General features: G+C 42.7%; 1 protein-coding gene across 4 annotated transcripts in view; it reads right to left on the bottom strand.

Annotated features, from left to right (window-relative positions):
• Positions 1-4,275: 4,275 nt before the first annotated feature.
• The window catches only part of sema4ba (sema domain, immunoglobulin domain (Ig), transmembrane domain (TM) and short cytoplasmic domain, (semaphorin) 4Ba), a 79,821-nt gene continuing 67,727 nt past the window's right edge, over positions 4,276-16,369 (bottom strand). For all 4 annotated transcript variants that reach the window (XM_052152175.1, XM_052152174.1, XM_052152176.1 and 1 more), the window contains 4 exons: positions 15,920-16,035; positions 15,278-15,435; positions 8,947-9,035; positions 4,276-8,664 (listed from right to left, as the gene is read on the bottom strand). In XM_052152175.1, coding sequence (XP_052008135.1) covers positions 7,889-8,664; positions 8,947-9,035; positions 15,278-15,435; positions 15,920-16,035 — 1,139 coding nt within the window. In that variant the 3' untranslated portion in view covers positions 4,276-7,888. The remainder of the gene's footprint in view (positions 8,665-8,946; positions 9,036-15,277; positions 15,436-15,919; positions 16,036-16,369) is intronic.

The raw sequence follows: 16,369 nt of genomic DNA, 5'->3' as shown, positions 1-16,369 counted from the left end.
TTTAGGAGTGGACTGACCATATCAACTGAGGGCCATTTGCCAGCCTTTGTTTGGTGATGTCCGTGCCACAACCTTTGGCTACACCCAATAGTGTAGAGGCAATTTCTCATCTTCAGTGAACTTCACAGATCTTTTAGCTGAGTTGCAGTCAGATTATCATCATAAAAGTAAACCTAAAATTGCAGTTCCCACTGTTATCCATCTGGATTATATCCTAAAATGGGTTCTGATGTTTTTTTTTTTTTTTAGTCTCTCAATGGCTAACTACTCGAGTCATTGTGTAAACAGTGCACCGCACCTAAGCCTAAACGAAACTTGTGTTTACAGGTGATACAGTCATTGATAACATTTAACTTGCGTCAGATAATCAAACACAAACACATGAAGAGGTATTAACATGATTAACGAGGAAGACAATTATTTATTTGACCATGATTGCATATGAGCATTACTTTAATGTAAACTACGTCACATTTTGGTTGTTTACTTTAAATAACCTGTGGCCTATGTTACAAACCAGGTAACAGCTAGGTTGGAAAGCAAGTGGCTAGCTAGGAAAGTTTAAATTTAGTTTTTCATCAGGGTTCATCACCTAAAACTAAACTAAAACCAATCCTGAGTTTGTTCAGCTTTCTTTGTGATACCTGGCACTGGATTTAAATAATGTTTGTAATAATATATATATATATATATATATATATATATATATATATATATATATATATATATATATATATATATATATGTACATACACACTGATCAGCCACAATATTAAAACCACCTGCCTAATATTGTGTAGGTCCCCCTTGTGCACCAACCCGCTGTTCAGAATAGAAACCCGCATCTCAAAATAGCATTCTGAGATACTATTCCTCACACCAGAATTGTACAGAGCAGTTATCTGAGTTACCATAGACAGTCTGGCACCAACAATCATCCATGCGATTATCTAATCAGCCAATCAATCATATGGCAGCAGTGAAGTGCTAACAATCATGCAGATACGGGTCAGGAGCTTCAGTTAATGTTCACATCAACCATTAGAATGGGGGGAAATATGATCTCAGTAATTTGGACCATTGCATGATCTTTGGTGCCAGATGGGTTGGTTTGAGTATTTCTGTAACTACTGATCTCCTGTGATTTTCACGCACGACAGTCTCTAGAATTTACTCAGAATGGTGCCAAAAACAAAAAAACATCCATTGAATTGCAGTTCTGTGGACTGAAACACCTTGTTGAAGAGAGAGGTCACCAGAGAATGGCCAGACTGGTTCGAACTGACAAAATCTACAGTAACTCATATAACCATTCTGTACAACTGTGGTGAGAAGAATATCATTCTGAGATGAGGGTTGGTGCTTTTGGTGGCACGAGTGGGACCTACACAATATTAGGCTGGTGGTTTTAATGTTTTGGCTGATCAGTGTGTGTGTGTGTATGTGTGTGTGTGTGTGTGTGTGTGTGTGTGTGTGTGTGTGTGTGTATATATATATATATATATATATATATATATATATATATATATAAATATTACGCAGCATAAATTAGTACACCCCTCTGAACATAAAGATATAACACTATTTCTACATTTTTACTATTACAATTTATGCAAAGATGACAAAACTGAAATGTATTTAACATATACTTAAAAACATAATCTAAATATATGTTTACAATACCTGTAAAATAATGAAATTGGGCAGTTTTGCTGAAGTAAAGGGTTGCAAAAATGAGTACACCTTTAAATAAATTCAAATAGTGTACAATATTTAGTACTTAGAAAGACCTCCATAACTTTTAAATACTGCTCTGACCCTTCTTGACATCAAGTGTACAAGTTCATGACATATTTTGACACACATCCTCTTCCACTCCTGGAGGATAACCTCTGAGTATTCTGACTAATGAGAAGTGATGCCCGACTTGCACCACACAGGTGCTTAAACAGGGTTGAGGTTGGGTGACATACTGTCTTGTTTATCCATAGGAATGAAGCAGTGGCTTTGGAAACATTTTAGGGTTGTTGTCATGGTAAAAAAAAAAAAATGCCTGACTTTGTGGTGGGAAGTGAGTGTGGCATCTTCTCTTTTAAGGTTTTGAAAAAAACAACAACAAAAAAAAAAACATCTGTGAGTTCATTATGCAATTGAAGAATTACAATTCCCCCACAGCTGCAGCACACCTAATAACTTTACCACCACTGTACATCACTGTGGGTACCTTGCACTACTCCTGTGAGACACCATGCATTTTGGATTCCATCAGATCCAAAAACAAAAAATGACTTTGGGCTCATGAGACAAGCTTATAGATTCTCAATGGTCTTCACCTTCAGTATGGCCCTTGGCAAAAGATAAACAATCTTTTTATGCTTTGGGTTCAGCAGTGCCTTCCTGCGTGGATGACAACCATGCATTCCACTTCTTTGCAGAGTGTGTCTTACTGTGTGAGATGAAACAATCCCTCCAGTTTGGCTTCCCACATCTTTTGCCAGCTCTGAGGCACGTGCTTGGCAATTCTTGGCAAAAATAGTTCATCATGAGGTGAAAGCTTACAGCAACTATATGAACATTTCAGCAATCTTGTCACAAGTCTATTCTTTTTCAATTTCTGTGTTACTTTTGCTACTGTGTTTTGAGCCAATAACAGTGATTTGCTAGTACTCTTGTACCATTGTTCCCATTTGTGCAATTAAATCATCTTTTTTCATTTACTTGACAATTCCCTCCCATGTGTTCCATTTGTTGTCAGCATTGAGTCTGAGAGTGATTAAATGAGGGAAGTAAAACTTTTACACTTTAACCAACTATATCTATTTGAGTGTGATGGTTAAATAGAATAATCTGCTGATCAATGTCCCTCAGCACCCGAAAATATTTTATTAAGTTTTAATATTATAACTTTCAGGAAGATGCACACATTTTTCCAACATGGCCTGTATATAATTTTGATATAGTATTGACATGTTTCATTAATATCTGATGAACCAGAGTTGCTTAAATATTACATTATAAATGAACACCAGGTATATCTTATTTGTAAAGAGAGAGAGAGAGAGAGAGAGAGAGAGAGAGATGAATTTGTTAAGTTTCAGAGGGGGTGTTCCCAATTATTCTGTGCACTGTATATTATGATAACTTACACATATCCAAAGTGAATACAAACATATATAACTCACCAAAAATAGATTAAAAGGGGTACAATTAAAAAATAATGCTACAGTAAATTAAAGTGAAGAACTGCCTCATGAGTCTTTGTTTGCTAAAAAGCAGTGCCATGTTGCCTAACATCATTCATAAAATAATCCAAATTTGGCTTTTTCACACGGATGTGATATTTTCCAAGCAAGATAAAAAGTTGTGTGAGAAAAAAAAAACAATAAAAAAATATATATATATATATAATACTTTTACAATCAATGGTGTCTTTTACACAAACATAACATGACATCATACAATTCCATTTGTATCAAAGTTCCAAAGGTCCTAGAAAGAAAGTTAGAGACATCTGTCCAAAATATTCGTGAGTATACACACTGGAAGAGGACTGAACTACTGATCACGCGATTGCAGCCAATGAAAAATACTCAACGTAAACAGTGTCTTTCCAACTATTGCCACATGATGGCAGTATAATCAAGGTAAAAAAGTGAAACACTTTTTTATTTTTATTTTCTTTTTTACTTTTGCTACGGTAGTGAGAAAATATGAGAAATGAGAGTCGTGTTTGTAAAGTAAAATATTTTCAGGAACATTTTAAAAGAAAGCCTATAAACCTAAATCAATAATATATGTGAGGGATATTGATTTGTTTCCATGAATCATCTCGGATATGTTTGTTTGCCAGTAGAGGGCAGTAAACCATCAGCTACTGAAATAAGACTGAACAATTACGAATTATGTCTGAACAATGTTTCTTTTATAAGTAAACTGCATTTTCAATCATATTTGCACAATATAATGTATATTTACATTTATCATGTAGCCTAATGTCTACTTTCATTATGTTAAATTTGAAACATTTTGTTATGTGGCCTGCAACATTTCCATGAAAAGGGTATATACCCTACTATTTGTATTTATTGACAAAGTCTAAATAAATGCTATTGAAAGATTGACCTGTTTATATTTACCTTAGCATGTACAAATGACTAAAGGCAACGTGTCAGTAAGTGAAGTATGACCTTTAATATTTTTAATTAAAATTAATTGTTTAAATCCACTTTCTTCTATACTTTAAATTGCAAAATAATTATGAAACTTAACTTGGGTTTATTTATTTTATTTAAAAAAATTAAATTAAAGTGCTTTTATGTACAATATAATAAAAACAACAAAAACAGTAGTGATGTATAATACAAAAAATACATTTCACAACAGGTTTCTTTTTCTTTACATTGGCAGCAAAATGTACAAATACACCTTTACATTAAAGTTTACAAGACATTAGGCCAGAGCATCTTGATGCGCCATTATAAAGAATGTATCTGAGCGTTTAAGAGTATAGCAGACTAAGTCCAATAACTTATGTCTGAGTCAGTTCAGCACTGAGTCAAAGAGAGAAATGTATATGATCTATATGTGACAAATCTACCGTTTGCAGGTAGCAGCTGATGTACAGTGCTAATGATAATAATCAGATGAGTTACTGAAAAGGATGAGTAAATTTACTTACAATTTAAATAATTTTTGCCTGAAATTGTGAAAGTGATTTTCAAACAGAGGTCAGAGAATATGTAAAACAGTTCTATAATTTTTACAAATACATAATGTATTTATTTTTTGTGCTTTAAACATATTCAGTAAGTGTAAGTGTTCTCTGTGTGTGTGATAAATGTGATATTAGCGGACATCTGTAGATATTAGCACAGTGGAGACATACCCTTGCAGTGGACTGTTGCAGAGATGACCATTCAATATACAGTGGTTTGCGACTTTACAAGGAAATAGGTAATTCTACTGTGTAGTCCACCAGAGCGGACATGCATGTGAGGTTTGCTTTCTGTTCACATGTGTTTGATTCACGAAAAAGGCTACACGATTACATTTGTTTTTCCACACAACCTTAGACTCACAAAATATTGCTTGGAAGCATTTATAAAAACCATCTAACTACAGAATTGTCGATAGAACATTAATTCCCAGAACCTTTCATTTAAACCTTTCCCACATTCTGTGCAAAAAAATTAAAAAAAAGCATTCTGGTAAAAAAAGCAGCAATATGCTGCCTGTTTCATCCAATCCAAATATAACATTAAAGGGAAAGTTCACCCAAAAATGAAAATTCTCATCACAATTTCCTTACCCTCAAGCCCTCCCTGATGTTTATGAGTTTCTTTCTTCTGCTGAACACAAAAACATATTTTTAGAAGAATATCTCAGCTCTGTAGGTCCATACAATGCAAGTGAATTGTGGTCAGAATATTGAAGTTTCAAAAAGCATACAAAGGCAGCATACAAGCAATCCATATGACTCCATATCCTATACATTCTCCTTCCTGCCCAGTAGGTGGCGATATGAACAACGAATGCAAATCACCAAAAAGAAAAGAAGACGACTGTGGAAGTGAAAGTGGAGATTTATAGTAAAAAAGGACTTAAATACTGATCTGTTTCTAACCCACACCCATCATATCGCTTCTGAAGATATGGATTTAACCCCTGGAGCCTTATGGATTACTTTTATGCTGCCTTTGTGTTTTTGGATGTTCAAAATTCTGGCCACCATTTACTTGTATTGTATGGACCTACAGAGCTGCAATATTTTTCTAAAAATCTTTGTGTTCAGTAGAAGAAAGAAAGCCATACACATCTGGGACGGTATGACAGTGAGTAAATGATGAGAGAACTTTCATTTTTGGATGAACTAACCCTTTAAAAGCTTTTGAATACCTCCCCTTAAAGACACAATATAATTATACAACTTTGTGGTCAAAGTCATAGTCCATCAGCAGCATTGCCAATGCACAGCTACTTTGTCAGAGCATGTAAAAGTAAACGTCCCTCTTTCAAACATTTATGATAAATTTAAATAAGACACAATGTTTCAGTTGAAAGAATATTTTTTCAATCAATAAGTAACTACATTCACAACACAAATGTCTGCACAATCTTTGAAGATCAATATCTATTAAATCATATATATATATATATTACACACTTGGGTGGTGCAATATACAATGCTTGTCTTTGGGATTTTTCTGTGTGGTAAAACTCTTAATAGATGATACTGGAACTTAACTATACATTTTTACATGGATCCTAATGTTGATGCTATGCAATATTAACTTACATATTTGTGTGTCCTGTTTCCATCCTCATTGCTTCATAGCAACCAAGTATTCTTTTATAGCAACATGTCCAATCCAATTTGAAATTAACACACTACAACTCTTTTGGCAGCTGACTAACTATAATGGACTATTTCATGTACCTATTGTCATTGCTCCCACCCAAACACTTATGTTAGCCTGCCTTTGCCTTAAGGTGTTACAGTGAAAATGGCACTTTTTCATGAAAAAAATAAATAAATAAATAAATAATAATCTGCTGGTTGCTCTACATGTTTCCAGAGCATAGATCTTATAACTTAGCTTTAAATGGGCATGTAAAGCCTTAACCGCAAAACTGTATGCATTTGCATACAGCAAGGACAGGAACATTTCCATTCTGTCCAAATGCAAATACATTATTAGAATTTAGAATGTTTGAGCTAACATCATGGCAACATTTCTATTTTTACTCAGAGAGAAATACAATTTTGGGATACAAATCTTTTGGCACATCAGATGACCAATTTGGATCAGTAAACAATCTCAAGATACTTTTGGTCACTTCAATTGACTTCTATTACATAGAAGGTCTACTCTATTTTACTGACCTGTTAACTACTGATTTTGGTTGTACATATTTTGGTGGTATAGGCATAGAGACTTTCCTATAGACACGGCATTCAAATTTTGTTGTTTCATGTTCAGAACATAGTTTGTTCCTTGGATATACTTATAGTATTGCTAATGTGCCTTCTTTGGAGTCCTACATACTGAAAACCCACTGTGGGTTCATCTATTATGGGAATGTGCCTCAATCTCACTTGCATACTTTATTTAACATGTGTATCTCTGAGAACCTGTGTAGAATACTGAGAACGTGGCATCAATTATTGTACTAGGACAGCTGTGTACTGTTAGTTAGCTCTCTACATGATGCTTCTCCATTCAGTTTCCTCTATGTGATTTGCATAGTATGCCTGCTATGTGCTGAGGTCATGATGATATACCGCATAAAGGTTTTTGCATATATCATCTGGCTTTTCAAAGCTCTTGATGTACCACTTAATGATTAAATGTAAGCTAATCATCTGATGTCAGGCACTATATTCAGCAGAGAATCCTAGTCGATTCTGTTATAGACTAAAGTTTGAATTTGTTTCTTGTTGTTCAACTATTGCTGGTTCCATTTGCAGGACAACCAACTCTAAATGGCAGATTCAGGGATGGGAGATGGGAGCATGACAGGTTATTGAACCCTAAGGGCATCATATTGCTTTCAAACAGATGCCACCGGGCAATTAGGACGGACTGGGCAGGTACATGTTGGACCACTGGATTAATGTCACTCAATGCCCATCATAAGTTTACTCTAGCATAGCTACAAAGGCCTTGCGTGCCACTCGTTGCGGCTCTGAGTGCTTCACAGACTTGGCAGTGACTGAGAAATGTGAACAGATCACCAAGACAAAATGAGAGGACAAAGTGCAAAATAAAACCCAGTGATGGTATGTTTCCAGTTATTTCTGTCTGTCCCTCACTTGGTGCTGTTCAGTCTGAGGCCACTAGTATTAACAGTCCTTCCAAACCACGGCTTCACCGCCATCTTTCTAGACTTAAACAATCGAGTCTTTGATCTCCGAGCCCAGTCGCACTCGAGGCCGCGGGCACGTCGGCGAGATCTCCACATGGCTCTCCTTTAAGTTCAGTGGTCTCTTCTCAGATTCGGAAAAGCTCTTACTGTTCTCGGGAGAGGAGCATTCATGGGTGGGTGTACTGCAGATGTAGTTATCATTTAGCGTCTGGTAGCCCTTGTGGTCAGACACAGAGGGCGGAATATTGTTGCCATTTAATGGAAGGCTCTCCGTATGCTTTCCAGGAATCCGTGGTTTCTTTTGTTGCATGGCACTCATTTTGTTGGGGCACTCACCTTCCTTTAACACAGACTTCATCCGGTCTCGGTTCCGGTAAGCCACAAACAGAGAAAGGACCACCAGGGAGAAGACAAGTAAGGCACACACCACAATCAGTTCATTCCAGTAAGTTTTGGTTTTCTGCGGTGACCATGTTTCTCCAGGTAGGATAATAGCCTCCCCCTGTGGCACTAATTGTGTCCGGGAACGTCCAATCAGGGTGGTGCTTTCAGGCTCAGCTTTAACGCAGTAATTGGCCTGAAGTTGTCTGTATCCTTCTTCTTCAGACCAGCATTCATAGATTTCCTCCCTGTCCATTTGGGCGACCACCACTAGCCCCCCTTCAGGATTTGGAAAGACAAATCGCTCTACGGTATTGCTGTATGCCCATCGCCTCTCGGCTAAGTTGGAACGCAGCTTACAAGGTAGAACTGTAAATGTGTTGGCTGGAATTTGTATCACTTGACATGATTGCAAACCTGTGGTTTAAATTGGGTTATTAGTAACTCATATATTAATAAAAAAATATTCATCTTACATAGCAAACCACTTAATTTACTTACACTCTATTAGAATCCATTGCTGGAGGCACTAAATAAATGTGTTTGGTCATGCCACAATGTTTTACCACAGTGCTTTCAGAATTGGCATAGCTTGATTTAGCTTCATGCACTCTATGGCACTTTGAGGTTTGATGGAAACAGGCTCTTCAATGTTCAAAGGTTCAAACTGAGGTTAGATATTGCAATAAATCTACTTACGTGGTGGAGATATTCTTGCAGAACGTGGGCTAGGCATTGCCAATTTACACACGGCAGTGTTGGCGTCATCTATATCTTGTTGCCATTGACTAGGAGGAAATGAATAAATATAAGACTACAACTAAATTATATTTCAGTTGTAGTTAAATGTAAATTATGGTTGGGAACTGAGAACTTTTTCAGGAACTTATTCAGAATTGGATCCATTTAAAAATACTGGAAATGTATTTTCATAACTTTTGACTCTGTAAGAAATTCTCGAACATGTATTCTTCCACCGATACAGATGGAGCACAGTCCTAAAATATTCTAACAGTATTTTGCAAGCTTTGTGCGCAGCTACAGTGCAACCAGAGTAGTCTGATTCCCTAAAAATGACCCTTTAGAGCCGGTTCTTTTAAGAGAATAAAAAATAAATATTTAGCATTTATTTTTTGCAATTATTATACAGCTTTCTGGAATACTCGATTCTGGTTGATCAATGGCGCCATCTAGCAGCCTGATATTTCTCCGTAACAACCGCACATCCACTTATCCGGGTACTGTGAGCCATCTTTCCTGCTTTTCGGATCACTCTGTGATCTCCACAATTGTAAGTTAATAAGCTAATAAAATAATTTAAACTCAAATCAATGTTTCGTGTACATTTATTTGTTTATTTGGCAAGTAGTCAAATGCAAATCAATATTTTATGTCCATGTATTTATTTATTTGGTTAGTAGCAATGTAATAAGTGGGATAATGTACAGTCAAGAACAGTACAGAAATAACAGTACACACAGTAGTCCAGCAACCACGGATGGCATGTCCACGTTAGCAATAGCATTTTCTCAAAAAAACATAGAATCAAACAAATTGTACATACAGTACGTAGTGAAAAAGACATTTAACGCATGTGAAGCGCTTTTACTTTGAAGTTGCACTCATGAGCTTGTGCGGATTGAGCGCAAGCAGCAATCTCCTGACAGTTTAAACGGCCTGGATCGCCACGACATCATGATTTGTGAATCAGAGGAACTTTTGATTCTGAAGTTTTGATTCTGGCTGATAGAATATTGTAACGTTTGAATAATGAGGCTGACGAGGAGATGCGGATCCAAACGCAGTTTGAGTTTATTTGATCACAAGAACACTAAATGAACAAAAGAACAACCCACGATGGGGAAAAGAAACATAAACTAGATAAGGTAACCACGGTAGAGACAAACAGGGAACAAGGGAGAGATGCAAACATCAGGCAAACATCAAACAACGATCGACAAAGACTGAACAAAGACACGGGGTATAAATACACAAAACATGGGAAAAGGGGCCAATGAAAGAACAGAACTCAAACAAGATGACGAGGTGATTAACAGAAACCAAAGGCAAATTAACAAGGGCAGGTGTAAACAATGAACAGTGAACACGAACGCTAACAGAGGACTGTGGAGTTAAATAAGGGACTAAAGTGAAAACTAAGAAATACCAAAAGTGACAAAATCACAAACAAAGGGCAACAGAGGGACAAGAGAGGGTAACCGTTACTTAGCCCCCCCTTTAAAGATCGGATTCCAGACGATCCTAAATAACACACAACAACAAAAAACAAAAGTCCATAAGAACATAAGTACATGAGGGCACCAGGGGCTAACAGACAGTACAAGTGGGCACATGGGTAGACAGGCAGACCGGGGGGAACACTGGGCAGGCAGGAAGTCCGGGGGCAGACAGGCAGACCAGGGGGGGCACAAGAACAAGGAGGCAGTCCAAGGGGCACAGAGGGCAGGCAGGAAGTCCGGGGGGGGCCACGAGGGGAAATGAGACAGTCCACGGGGGCGCAAAGGGAGATGCGACAGTCCACGGGGGGCACAAAGGGAGATGAGACAGTCCACGGGGGCACAAGGGACAACCAGGCAGTCCATGGGGGCACAAGGGACAACCAGGCAGTCCATGGGGGCACAAAGGGACAGGTTTGGGAGGCCGGGGTGGTATCGACCAGGCGGGGACAGGTTTCAGTGGTCTGGGAGCTGGGTCAGGAGGCCTGGGGGAAGGCCTCAGGACGGGAACAGGGTCAGGAGGCCTGGGCGGAGGCCACCGGACAGGGACTGGGTCAGGGGGCCTGGGAAGAGGCCACGGGACTGGGACTAGGTCAGGAGGTCTGGGGAGAGGCCACAGGACAGAGGCTGGCAGAGCCGTGTGAGGCGGAGCCAAGGAGGACTTCGGAGGCGGAGCCATAGAAGACTTAGGAGGCGGCGCCAAAGGAGGCTTAGGCAGGGCCATGGCAGACTCAAGTGGTAAGGCCTTGGGCAGGTCAGGAGGCGGAACAGTGTTGGGCGGAGCCAAGGGAGGCGATGGTGTAGAAGGCTCAGAAGGCGGAGCCACTGGAGGTGGGGCTTGAGGCGGAGCCATAGGAGGCTCTGAGGGCGGAGCCGTCGAAGGCTTGAGTGGCTCGAGCGGCGGAGCCGTAGGAGGCTCGGGAGGCGGTGCCATCGAAGGCTTGAGTGGCTCGAGAGGCGAAGCCGGAGGAGTCTCGGGAGGCGGAGCCATAGGGAGGCTCTGGGAGGCTCTGGAGGGGCGGAGCCGTCGAAGGCTTGAGTGGCTCGAGAGGCGGAGCCGTAGGGAGGCTCAAGAGGCTCTGGGGGCGGAGCCGTCAAAGGCTTGAGTGGATCGAGAGGCGGAGCAATCGGAGGCTCTGGAGGCGGAGCCGTAGGAGGCCCCGTAGGCAGAGCTGCAGGAGGCTAAAGAGGCTCTGGGGGCGGAGCCGTAGGAGACTCAAGAGGCTCTGGGGGCGGAGCCGTAGGAGACTCGGGGGGCGGAGCCCTGGAAGGCTCGAGAGGTTCAGGAGGTGGAGCCCTGGCAGGCTCGAGAGGTTCGGGGGTGGAGCCCTGGCAGGCTCGAGAGACTTGAGGGGCGGAGCCCTGGAAGGCTCGAGGGACTTGAGGGGCGGAGCCCTGGTAGGCTCGAGAGGCTTGAGGGGCGGAGCCCTGGCAGGCTCGAGAGGCTTGAGGGGCGGAGCCCTGGCAGGCTCGGAGGGCGGAGCTCTGGAAAGCTCAGGAGGCTTGAGAGACGGAGCCCTGGAAGACTCGAGAGACTTGAGAGGCGGAGCCCTAGGAGGCTCGAGAGGCTTGAGGGGCGGACCCCTGGTAGGCTCGAGAGGCTTGAGAGGCGGAGCCCTGGAAGGCTCGAGAGGCGGAGCTCTGGAAAGCTCGGGAGGCTTGAGAGACTGAGCCCTGGAAGACTCGAGAGACTTGAGAGGCGGAGCCCTAGGAGGCTCGAGAGGCTTGAGGGGCGGACCCCTGGTAGGCTCGAGAGGCTTGAGAGGCGGAGCCCTGGTAGGCTCGAGAGGCGGAGCTCTGGAAAGCTCGGGAGGCTTGAGAGACGGAGCCCTGGAAGACTCGAGAGACTTGAGAGGCGGAGCCCTAGGAGGCTCGAGAGGCTTGAGGGGCGGACCCCTGGTAGGCTCGAGAGGCTTGAGAGGCGGAGCCCTGGTAGGCTCGAGAGGCGGAGCTCTGGAAAGCTCGGGAGGCGGAGCTCTGGAAAGCTCGGGAAACTCGGATGGCTGAGCTCTGGAAAGCTCGGGAAACTCGGATGGCTGAGCTCTGGAAAGCTCGGGAAACTCGGATGGCTGAGCTCTGGAAAGCTCGGGAAACTCGGATGGCTGAGCTCTGGAAAGCTCGGGAAACTCGGATGGCTGAGCTCTGGAAAGCTCGGGAAACTCGGATGGCTGAGCTCTGGAAAGCTTGGGAAACTCGGATGGCTGAGCTCTGGAAAGCTCGGGAGGAGGAGCCCTGGAAGGCTCGAGAGACTTGGGAGGCGGAACCCTAGGGGGCTCGAGAGGCGCTGGCTCTTGGACGGTCACGGCCATTGGCACTGGCACTAGCTCTTGGACGGTCATGGCTACTGGCACTGGCTCTTGGACGGTCAAGGCTTCTGGCACTGGCTCTTGGACGGTCACGGCTACTGGCACTGGCTCTTGGACGGTCACGGCTACTGGCACTGGCTCTTGGACGGTCGTGGCTTTGGGCACTGGCTCTTGGACGGTCATGGCTACTGGCACTGGCTCTTGGATGGTCGAGGCCACAGGCGCTGGCTCAGGGACGGTCGAGGCCACAGGCGCTGGCTCAGGGACGGTCGAGGCCACAGGCGCTGGCTCAGGGACGGTCGAGGCTACAGGCGCTGGCTCAGGGACGGTCGAGGCTACAGGCGCTGGCTCAGGGACGGTCGAGGCTACAGGCGCTGGCTCAGGGACTGTCGAGGCTACAGGCGCTGGCTCAGGGACGGTCGAGGCTACAGGCACTGGCTCATTGACGTTTGAGGCTTGCAGCACTGGCTCATTGACGTTTGAGGCTTGCGGCACTGGCTCACTGACGTCTGAGGCTACAGGCTCTGGCTGGGTTACCGTGGTTGACGAGGATTCGGGCTCGCTCACGGTGACATGCGTGGGCTCTAGCTCGCTCACCGTGACATGCGTGGGCTCTAGTTCGCTCACCGTGACATGCGTGGGCTCTAGCTCGCTCACCGTGGCAGGCGCGGGCCGGGAGGCGGAAGCCCGTCTTCTCTCCTCCTCGAGCAGACGCAGTGGGCCGCGCTGGCTCGTGGAAGGCGACTGGCGTGGGGACGGGCTCACTGACAGGTGGGGCTGGCGCGACAGGAAGCGCCAAGGACGACTGGGGAGTCACCACAGTGGGGAGAGAGGTGGAATCCTCCTCAGCGAAGACCACGGTGTAGGGTGAGCCGCAGACCAGTAAGGTCGCCTCCAGGAAGTCGTGGAGGGTCCACCCAAGCGTTGCCGGCGGTAGACGCTCCCTGAGCGAACCGTGTAACGTGTCCCTGAAGAAAACCACCAGGGCTGAGTCCGGGAAGTCCGTGAACTTCGCCAGCGCGAGGAAGTCGCTGATGTGGTCTTCAACAGGGCGGCCTTCTTGTCTAAGGTTGAGCAACCGGCAGTTGGCCCGTATAACTGCTGGATCCATGGGTGTTCGATCGTTCTGCAACGCTTGAATAATGAGGCTGACGAGGAGATGCGGATCCAAACGCAGTTTGAGTTTATTTGATCACAAGAACACTAAATGAACAAAAGAACAACCCACGATGGGGAAAAGAAACATAAACTAGATAAGGTAACCACTGTAGAGACAAACAGGGAACAAGGGAGAGACGCAAACATCAGGCAAACATCAAACAACGATCGACAAAGACTGAACAAAGACACGGGGTATAAATACACAAAACATGGGAAAAGGGGCCAATGAAAGAACAGAACTCAAACAAGATGACGAGGTGATTAACAGAAACCAAAGGCAAATTAACAAGGGCAGGTGTAAACAATGAACAGTGAACACGAACGCTAACAGAGGACTGTGGAGTTAAATAAGGGACTAAAGTGAAAACTAAGAAATACCAAAAGTGACAAAAATCACAAACAAAGGGCAACAGAGGGACAAGAGAGGGTAACCGTTACAAATATGCACTTCAGAGGAATATATTACATAAGTGCTTGACGGGAAGAAAACACTGGATTTTTGTGAGGTTTGTGAATTACTTCTGTTTAAACAAGATATCAGCACAATTGCAGATGGTATATAATAGAAGTTTTATTGATATCTGTCTTTTATCATTAGAAAAGGAAGTTAACAGTTACAGGGTACTGTTGAGAGAGACTGATGGAATATGTGCTTCAGAGGAAGAAATATGAGCGCTCCACAGGATGCTGAAGTTGTGTGAGGTTGGTTTATTACATCTGTTTAAACGAGATATGTGCATATTTGCAGACAGTATATGATATTAGTTTTATTGATATTTCCCTTTTTATCATTAGACAAGACAGGGAACTGTTGAGGAGAGAGAGGGAGAATGAAAAATGCGAGCACTAACATAATGAGCTCAAATGCATCTTCTGCGGCTCTGATATTCAGATCGTACAACATAACGAACCATGACTGGTCGTTTACACGTCTCAATCGCTTCATGTGCAAGCAGGCGATTCTCCGCCCTCAAGAAACAAATTGGCCAAATGGGAAATTTTATTGGCCGATGCGATAAGTAAAAACAAAGTCTGGATATCGGCTGATTTATCTGCCTCGGCGATATACTGGACGACCACTAATTCCTACAAATGTTTTACCAGTATAAGTCATTGGCAATAGCATTGTTGTCTTTGTAAGCGTACTCTAGTTCTAGCACTGATTTAAAGTCATGCATGATTTTAGTCTGTGAATGTTAGAAATAGACTGTAACATTGCAGTATGCTTTTCTGGATACAGATTTAAAATTGTTAGTATACTGTATTTGTTGGCTTGTAATTATAACTGTTGTGGATGGGTTGTACAGTAAAGTGAAACATACAAACCTCTTGGGTGGAGCATGTCTGAAATTTGAACACTGCTTCCCTGTCCAGACACAGTAAGGATCTCTAGACAGCACACACTCTTCACAGCTTTGGTAGTTGGAGCAGTTGGCTAAAGGAATTTCAACCAAACCAGAATAGCTGGACACAAACAACAGACCCTGTTGGAAATGAAAACACAACAGAAATGAGGAAGGCCACTCCAAAGGACAACCACTATCTACAGAACTATGACACATAGAGATACATGTAAAAGATACAAGTATACATGCTGTAAATGCTAATAGGTGATAATTGCACTGACAGAGGCAATTAGACATTTTCAAATAGTTCATATGGTCTAAGTCTACACATATGAGCTGTACAATGCCCCATGTCAGCAGCCTGAGTTACACACAGCTGAAGTATAATGTGAGTGGTGTGTAGACCGTGTTTGTCTCCCATCTGCTCACAATTACCAGAGAGGAAACAAGGATTTAATTATCTCAGTTAGGATATAGTCTTTTCTACGTAGGCCTCGTTCTCAATGGTTGAAAGGGTCCTTTATCTGGCCACAATGTCAGTTCACCAAGGCACATTTTCTCCAGTGTGCATAACAAGGACAAATAAGGTACCGTAGATTAATTTAAGAGGACAATGAACTACCTTCTCATCATCCAGTTCAATGTGTTGTATGGGCTGAGGCTCAGGGAAAACCTCCAGCTCCTCAATGATGTGCATCTTGTTCTTAACGTTGATGGCTTTGTGAATTCTGCCATCATCTGAAATGTAACATGAATAACATGAGATGTTGTATTCAAGATCCTGGACTATTTTATTACCAGATAGGAAAACATCAATGTCTGCATTGATCTGTCAAGTGTCTTGGAAGTTATAGTGATAAGTAGAAAGAGTTTTGCACTGCGCTGGAATCTTATCACACTGTGTCTGGTTAAGGGCATTGGGTGCATAGAAATGCACAAGATCTGTTTTAAGGGTGTGGAAAAAGCAGGGGCGGTTTGAAATAAAACGGAAATAGAGTTAATTTGATTTCCGAAAAGCACACCTGGATCTGCCTGTCTAAAATTCTCTATAGCCAATGTATGCCTCTGTCAG

This window comes from Xyrauchen texanus, chromosome 21 (assembly GCF_025860055.1).
Source record: "Xyrauchen texanus isolate HMW12.3.18 chromosome 21, RBS_HiC_50CHRs, whole genome shotgun sequence".
NCBI lineage: Eukaryota > Metazoa > Chordata > Actinopteri > Cypriniformes > Catostomidae > Xyrauchen > Xyrauchen texanus.
Note: the sequence above shows the minus strand (reverse complement) of the source record. Positions and strands in the feature narration are given on the sequence as shown.